Below are 8,037 nucleotides of genomic sequence, written 5' to 3'. Positions count from 1 at the left end.
GTACTTTATATTTATTTGTTACTGACACAGGCTAGTACAGTAGTTGTTTCCCCACATTAGTATATCACCATCAAAGGTTGCCTGACAACCAACTGACCAATGAAAACGCGACCATCCCCGCGGCGCATGGGATGCTGCAGACTCTTGCCACCCAGAAGACGGGAGGCTGGTGACGTCAGGCCCGCTTCATTAGCATATCTCTGAGTATATTTATCGGTTGCGCAGAAACGCGCCATACTGCTGCATAGGCTTCACCAGAGACTTTCTCCCCTCAAGCCCAACTCCGGTAAGAACTCTTCAAATAGTCTGAACAACATCTGCTTAAAACCTTTTAGACTGGAGAAGATAATAGACTGGAGAAGATAATGTAAGATATTTAGTTTAAGACTATTTGACAGTCCATTGGCATTCATTTTTGGACTGTCAAAGAGTCAAGGAAGGACCAGAAAAAAAAGTGACTTTAATGGGTATTATTTTTCATGGACGTCACCTGTGTTTTTGACGGCGATCAGTTATAACTGTGTAATAACGTGATCTTTAAAGGAGAGGATTGGAATGCAACGCCTCTCTGATCGGCACAGATTTGAGGCGTAGCAGCAGCCAGCAGCGCATTTCCTTTGTTAGACCGTTAGACCGTTACATGATGAGGATGGGTGAGGTGCAGAAATGTTGTTCCGCAAAGTGATGCGCATTATATGAGCACGATATGACTTTAATGTGGTTGTTATTGGGCAAAACCCCCTAATGACTTCTCGAACGGGCAAAGATGCGTTGGGAAGGTGAACTGGCATGTAACGCCCGTTGAATGAGGATAATGCAGAATATGGGCGGTGGTTCCTCAGATTGCCATGCATGCTCCTCCACAGCGCACAGAGAGACGCATGTGTGTGACAAGTGAATTTGCGCATGCACGTGGAAAGTCCCCCAGAAATCAATTCATAGAGGAGGCTATAGCTACTACGCAATTACATCTTTATTTCATTATTATTATTATTATTATTATTATTATTATTTTAAAGAAAGACATTGCTGATGGTATGGTCCTTTTTTGCCTCATGTTTCAGTCTCCACACCAGGGGAACTCCTATTGTTATGTAAATTATCCTTTTTGTTCATTGTTCAGCAATGTGCAACACATAGCCTGATTTAGGCTATACTTTGTCATACGACAGTGTTGCGCACCCCAAAATGGCCAAGCTCACAGAGCTTGTAGATCTGCTATTTTCGTATGGATCAGGCTTTAGATAACAGGGCTGGTGGGATCACACACTGTGCAAGAACCGCAGGCGAACAAAAGAATGCGGACGCAACCTGCTTGCACAGTCAGTGAGGAAGGCAGGCAGGCAGGCGGCCAGCTGCAAGGCTTTGAGGAATAAAAAAGCGTTTCATGTCTTCTGCGGTCTCTAACTAAACTGCATGTTTGAACTCGTTTCGACAGACACACTGCAACCATGAGCGACAAGCCAGACATCTCAGAGGTGACCAGCTTCGACAAGACGAAGTTGAAGAAGACGGAGACCCAGGAGAAGAACCCCCTGCCCTCGAAAGAAAGTAAGCCTCCTCGCAATGATGCAATCGCTTTAGGGTGTGTGTGTGTGTGTGTGTGTGTGTGTGTGAGGTGATGGCTGAATATGACATCTCTATTGTGTTATATAAAGTTCAGTGTCACTCACTTGAAGTCGTGCTTTACAGCAGACCAGCTGTACAGGATAGGCATTTAGTTCATGTAAAACAAACAATTGTTGGGTGGAAACAATCTCACATCCTCTCTCTCTCCCTCTCTCTCTTCCTCTTCGCAGCCATCGAACAGGAGAAGGAGGCGGCGTCTTCGTGAAGCCCCTCCCTCCCGTCATGCACTGTCCACCCTCTCCTCCTGCATTGCCTTCTTTTCACGTCACTTCTTTTTAGCTGTATAACTTTGTAACCGAAATTGTGAACCGACAATGACGACGACCAAAACAACGGAACTGCACGGTCTGCGAAACGAAAAGAGCGGATGACGTCTACATCCGAGGAGGGGGGAGAGCCCACCCCACACCCCCCCCTACCACCCGCTATTAACCCTCACTACCACCACCTCCCACCTTGTTACTGTGATGTTCGTGTCCTTCCGTCTCGGAGTTGAGAGAGCTGCGTCCGGGTGAGAGTGCAGGAGATGTTCCCTACCGCCAACCTGTCACCGATGGACCCCCCCCAACCCCACCCCCTAGGGAACATGGGCGTGGCCCAACCTCCCAGGAAGTACGTCACTTGTCTCTCGCCACCATCTGGCTTCCTGTGCGGCCGTGTTGTCACGCCACGATGCTGAGGCGTCGAGCTTTTTCCTATTTTTATTCTTTTTTTTTTGTTGGTTTTTTTTTCAAAAAAATTCGGGGAAATGCACAACTCGTTTGTTTCTGTGCTGGTTCAGTATAATAATACCAATGTTCGTCTGCCAGAATATTTTTTTTTTCTATTAAAAGCTCGGTTGGGAAAGAGATAATGGAATCCACCTAGATCTTGGAAATAACACCCAAATGGACTTTATTTACGTTTGATATTTTTGCAATTGTACCATACTTTGGCCCTTTTTATCAATGTGATGTTGCACCCCACCCCTGATTTGTGTCAAATGAGGAAAGAAAAATATACTGGAAATTGAATCAATGTGTTCGGCGAAAACAAAAGAAAATGTTTGGCGTTTTGTAAAAGTCCTGAAAACCATGTTTTTCTGCCACCAACCATTACCAATAATGGAACCACATAAAATGTAATAAAAAAGGATTTGTTACTAAGACTTGTGTCATGAAGTGTTTCTCCAGGTGTTATGACGTTCATACGTCAGTATATTTTCATCAACCCATCATTCATTTCATTATGGATTCGCACACTTAGGATAGCATAATTTTGAAAAGATTAGTTATTGCTTGATATAACCTACTTGTGTTTTCTGTTTATGCCTCTGCTGTAGTCAATGATTGACAGCTGATGTGATTAACCCACTTTTTACAGTAGCTCAAACTGTTATTGCCAAATGACCCTAAACATCACTGAAGAGGATGAGACTGTCTTTTTGACAAGGTCACATTATATGTTTCTATGGATGAGTTCATTGTCAGCTGAGCTGATATTAAAGTTGAATGAAGTTAATATTTGATACACACGCAAGCTGGGGGAGAGAGCATTCCATTGTTATCCAGGAAGTAGGGTATTCATTCTTCAAATGGAGAACCCTGCTTGCTTATTTCTGTGCCTTCATGGCCGTAGCACTAAGCCCCATGTTGATAGAACTGACTTATTGAACTTTTATTTAACGAGGTCAGCCTCTGAGACCAGATCTCTTGAAGACGTCCTGTTCAGTCTGTTGTCATGTATTTGCAAAGACAGGAAGGAAGAAATAAAGCGGGAAAACAAGTATGAAAGCACTTCAAGTGTCTGCCTGAAACCTTTTCCGTGTCTATGCTAGTGTGCAGGGCTTATAGCACAGAGTGCATCCTGACCTACTGTACAGAACGGTGTATTCTCAGTGGGAGATTTACAGACTTCATCTTAAATTAGCCCTCGCCTGAAAAGCCCTAATGGTATTAACATAACAATACTGACATTGACCATTCAGTGGAATATGCAACACATCCATGTATATCTATATAAGAACCTTTATCTGTGAAAGAAATTCAGTTGTAATTGTGCTGATTTAGTGCAAACATCCATGCTATATATAAAACCACATTAACCCTGGTGTCCCTATTTTGGGCAAAATGTATTCTCTTTTAACTACAAGCTCACAATGCCTTGTGATGCAACAAATTACGTGTATAGGATTTGAAGTGGTTACTCTACACTGGTGTAGGGTGGTCATACTGGTGTATGGTGGCCATACCGCTGTGATGGATGAAACGCTAAAGGGGTTGCAATGCCAAGAGAAGTCTGGACATGTGGAAAAATCCACATTCAACATTCTGAAAAAAACAAACGAGTCAAGACTGTTCCACATGCAGTGCCCTGATACCAATGTGACAAGATTTATTACTGATCCCTCGCTCGGGGGCAAATGCAGTCACTAGAGCAGCCAGATTACATAACAGCACATAAAATGCTTTTAACTGGTGCGTGAAAAGGCATCTCATAGACTGGTTACTACTTGTGATGGATAAATGTAACGACAAAGGAGTGTGTCTGGTTCAGAGACAGTGCTTCTAGAGGAGGAACGACCCGTATCAAAGACACACTGCAGGTTATCCATTCCTTCACAGTGGGTTGTACCTACATGTAAGTGGATTGGTGTTAAGACAGTTGCTGTTAATAAGGCATTAATCTGTGTGTGCTGGTGCACCGTGCACGAGTTCAATGGGGTTACGGTAGGGTTAATGGGAGGTTAGTGTGTGTGTGTGTGTGTGTGTGTGTGTGTGTGTGTGTGTATTTGCGTATTTGCTTACACACCGTATGTTTTTCACATGGCTACTATGACATCAGCCCAGAGAGGATTAACAACAACCCATCCCTCCCTCCCTCTCTCCCTCTATATTACCCTCTCTTACTATCTCTCTCACTCTCTCTTTCTCTCTCTCTCTCTCTCTCTCTACTGTACAGTAAACGTGTTACTTAAAGTGCACTGGACATGTCTAATGCAGTGTGTGGCTGCGCGATGTGGCAGGCCCCTCTCATTGTTTGTGAGGGTGTGTGAGACAGCGGAGGAGGGTCCCGGGGCGAGGGCAGATGGGGGCGGGGCCCCCACGCTCCCGGGTCAGTCGAATCACGAGGCCGCCAGGGGCCCTATGGGTGCCTCGGTAACCCATGGCAACAACAGCTGCTGCTGAGTCACTTCCTGGTTGGCTGCTGGGTGGACATTTGTTACCCTCTTGGGCACAGACACCAAATGCCTCCCCGAGTTACAGTATACGCACTCCGACTGCCGCCGATGCCTCGCCTCCGTCGGGACAGGGATTTTAGCTGTGCCGCCACCGCCTGTCTGGCACCAAGCCAGCTTCTTTGCTGTCTTTAGAATCTGGCCACGCCCGTCCGGAGCATGGCTGCACTGGACGCCTTTTCACAATGTGGCTGAACCTGCCTGGAGGTGTTTCACAACCCGGCCAGGCCCTGGCCATAGCGGGGCTTATTGTGACTGGATCTAATCCCAATGTTTACTGTCTGACAGGGAAAAAGTTTTCGCGTGGCAGTTTGGTTGCTGATAGCTAATAGCTCTAGTGATGTCGAATGCATATCTGTGTTGTATTCAAATGTGTGTCAGCTATCACCGGTTTCAATTCGCAGTGCAGAAACAGAATACTAGATCAAAGTGTGTGAGATGCAGTTATTTTCAAATCCTGCTGTTTCCTGGTAAGATAGCTCATCGACAGGAACGCAAAAGGAACTCTTCCGTACCATTGCAGATGCACAGATGAGGGCAAGTGGAGACAAGACAGGAACGTTATTCTTGTTAATTGCTGGATGTGTTGAACCAGAAGACGAACAGTCTCGGTTCTACGTCTCTCCTTCTCTCTCGTGTGTATTTTCACACCTGCTCAAGAGTCTTTCCTGCCGTATCAAATCTAAGAACATGGTCTGAAACTCATTGGCCTGATTAATGTAGGATTGACTGATGGCCACAGACAGACCCCAAGAGCTTTTCACAGGCTGTTGCACAGGGGGATTTGTGGGTCATTGCTCTAATGCCCCTGATGCACTTGGGGCTGGATGATGGATCGGGGGTAGGAGGGTGGGGTGGTTTGTCATTGGAGCATAGTGCCAGCCAGCCAGCCAGCCAGCAAGACAGACAGACAGACATAAGGGGTGAGCCACGTTTCTGCACTGCAGCCTGTTTAGGCTGTCTAAAAGAGCTATCGAACACTCGGGCATTGCAGTTTTTCATTGACAGGGCTAGTTGCGTTTCCACAGACATGTCGGAGGCAGTTATCTCTGTAACACTTGCCGGTGGAGGAAAAACAGTGGGTCTCACTGGCATTTCCATGGCAACTGCCCGCCCGGAGCTGTACATGGTGTTTCTAATGAAGCAAGTTGTGCCGGTCTGTGGCAGTGAGTCATTTTTATCACCTGGCTATTATCTTTATTAATCTCACAGATAACATCATGTCTGGGCTTATGGGGTAATTCAGCTATGACTGTTGGCATAAATTCAAACAAAGAGAATAATTGCCTTTCATTATATCCCCCCCCCTCCCTCCGCAACAAAAGACCTATTGTGAGTGCATCAATTTTGTAATAAGACATCTCATTTATATTTTCTATTTCTATCTGTTTGTTTAAAATGATCATCTTGTTGAGTCTCATTCACAGCCTGCCTCTGCTGTCAACAGAATGCAGACATTTAAAAACAAGTAACAGTAATGCTGACAGAACGCTAACTGGGAAGGTTAACCTCCAAGGATGTGTGGTGGAGCTTTACCGTACATCTCTCTCATGAACATATGGCTATATGGCCTCCTTAGCAGGGCTATGACACGCATACAGTATGAGGTATGTGTTTCTATGTGGGTTGAATGAGGGTCATGTTTGCATGATCTCATAGCCAGGATATAACATCATTACGTAACCTTATACCTACACCTAAGTCCTTTGAGACTCTCAGATCGTCATACAATATGTGCTGCTTCAACCAAGCCCACCCAAACAAGTGCTTTAATGTTGTTTTCAGTACTGAAAATACATATTTTAACCACTTTCAATTTGGTGTCCCTATTTTGAGTGAACAAGATCTTCTATGTCTTTACAAAAATGTCACACACAAAAAATACAAGCTCACAGCATGCTGGCATGCAATGCATTGTAAGCTTGTAGATTATTGTAGACTATTTTAGCTATTCGTTGTACAATGAAGTATATACTGTAGGGCTTATTTATAAACCCAGTTGCATTTGTTTTGGGAACTCCTGAACAGCAAATGGGCGTGGCACTGCATTACAGTGCCTGGTGTTCATCCTTGCATCGGCCTACCCTGTCTGTCCATAACTGCGGTTGATTATCCTAGACGTGGCTCTATTAGGCTGGCCCCAGGTGGGGCCCGGATGGATCAATGGCGTCTAAATGGTGTCGACCATCCTCCCATCGCTTGTAAAGCATTAGCCAAAGTGGCAGACAGAATCAATGGCCCTGCATGCACAGCAAAGCAGAGGCCAAGCGTGCTCGGACCATGGCACCCATCGACTCGTTTTGGCTTGATGAGGTGGTCCCTCGCCCGCACTCGCAGAAAATATCGACTCATTGAGTTGTTGACAGAGTGAGCATGAAACATTGGTGGCTTGCATGTTTGCAAGTGTGTGCACAGCACACTGTCTGCATGCATCAGCTCCGTGGGTTTCACTATGTATACATACAGCATTTGCATCTGTCACTGCATATGTGTTTGTGTGGGTGTGCGTCTGGCTGTATGTATGAGGATCCACATGACCTTATGAACATGCTACAGTATGACACAGAAGAAGCCCTGTGTGTCGCGTTCGAGCTCGTGCGAGTCACCTTGAGAGTCTGCGCGTCTCCCCGCGAGAGGAGGAGGGGAGGTGACATGAGGTGTAGCACTCAGTGGTCTCTCCTGCTCTCTCTCCCCAGGGCTTATAGAAAGCGACAGCCCTGACATTTCCACCGAGCGAATAGGGGGGGGGGGGCTGAGGCTGCCTCGCCACAGATGAGCCGTTTCTTCCGTCACCGCAGGCAGAGATGTGATGTGGGCCACTCGCTGCCTCTTCCCCTTCCTTAGAGATACTGTGTAGACAACAGCTCCCCTCACTTTCGCTTTCAATGCGATAGACAAAGGTCTGACTTGCAAGACTGCAAGAACGCTGCCATCACTCATTTAGATGTTTCCTATATATTGTAGAATAGATTATCACCCGGGCATTCGCCATTGCCCAAGGTTATCAAGGTTAACAATAATAACAAATGATAACGAGGGCAATGACGAATGCCTGGTGATCTTTGTCTATCACACACAGCCTTATGTAATTAACGAGTGCAAGGTCACTCGCTCAACTGACACTTGGGTCAGGCATGCCTCACAGGGCTCATGTCCACTTCTGCCGAGTGGTGCCATCCGACATGCGTACC

At 45.9% G+C, this 8,037-nt stretch overlaps 1 protein-coding gene across 1 annotated transcript; it reads left to right on the top strand.

The window, feature by feature from the left end:
• Nucleotides 1-261: 261 nt before the first annotated feature.
• On the top strand, nt 262-2,774 carry LOC308080924 (thymosin beta-12). The gene is made up of 3 exons (XM_080423031.1): nt 262-286; nt 1,439-1,551; nt 1,800-2,774. Exons 2-3 carry the CDS (start codon nt 1,452-1,454, stop codon nt 1,832-1,834), a joined length of 135 nt encoding a protein of 44 aa, XP_080279157.1. The 5' UTR covers nt 262-286; nt 1,439-1,451; the 3' UTR covers nt 1,835-2,774.
• Nucleotides 2,775-8,037: the final 5,263 nt, after the last annotated feature.

The sequence above is a fragment of the Gymnoscopelus braueri genome, assembly GCF_963280865.1.
Source record: "Gymnoscopelus braueri genome assembly, chromosome: 24".
NCBI lineage: Eukaryota > Metazoa > Chordata > Actinopteri > Myctophiformes > Myctophidae > Gymnoscopelus > Gymnoscopelus braueri.
The sequence above is the reverse complement of the archived record's forward strand: the minus strand, read 5'-3'. Positions and strand labels throughout refer to the sequence as shown.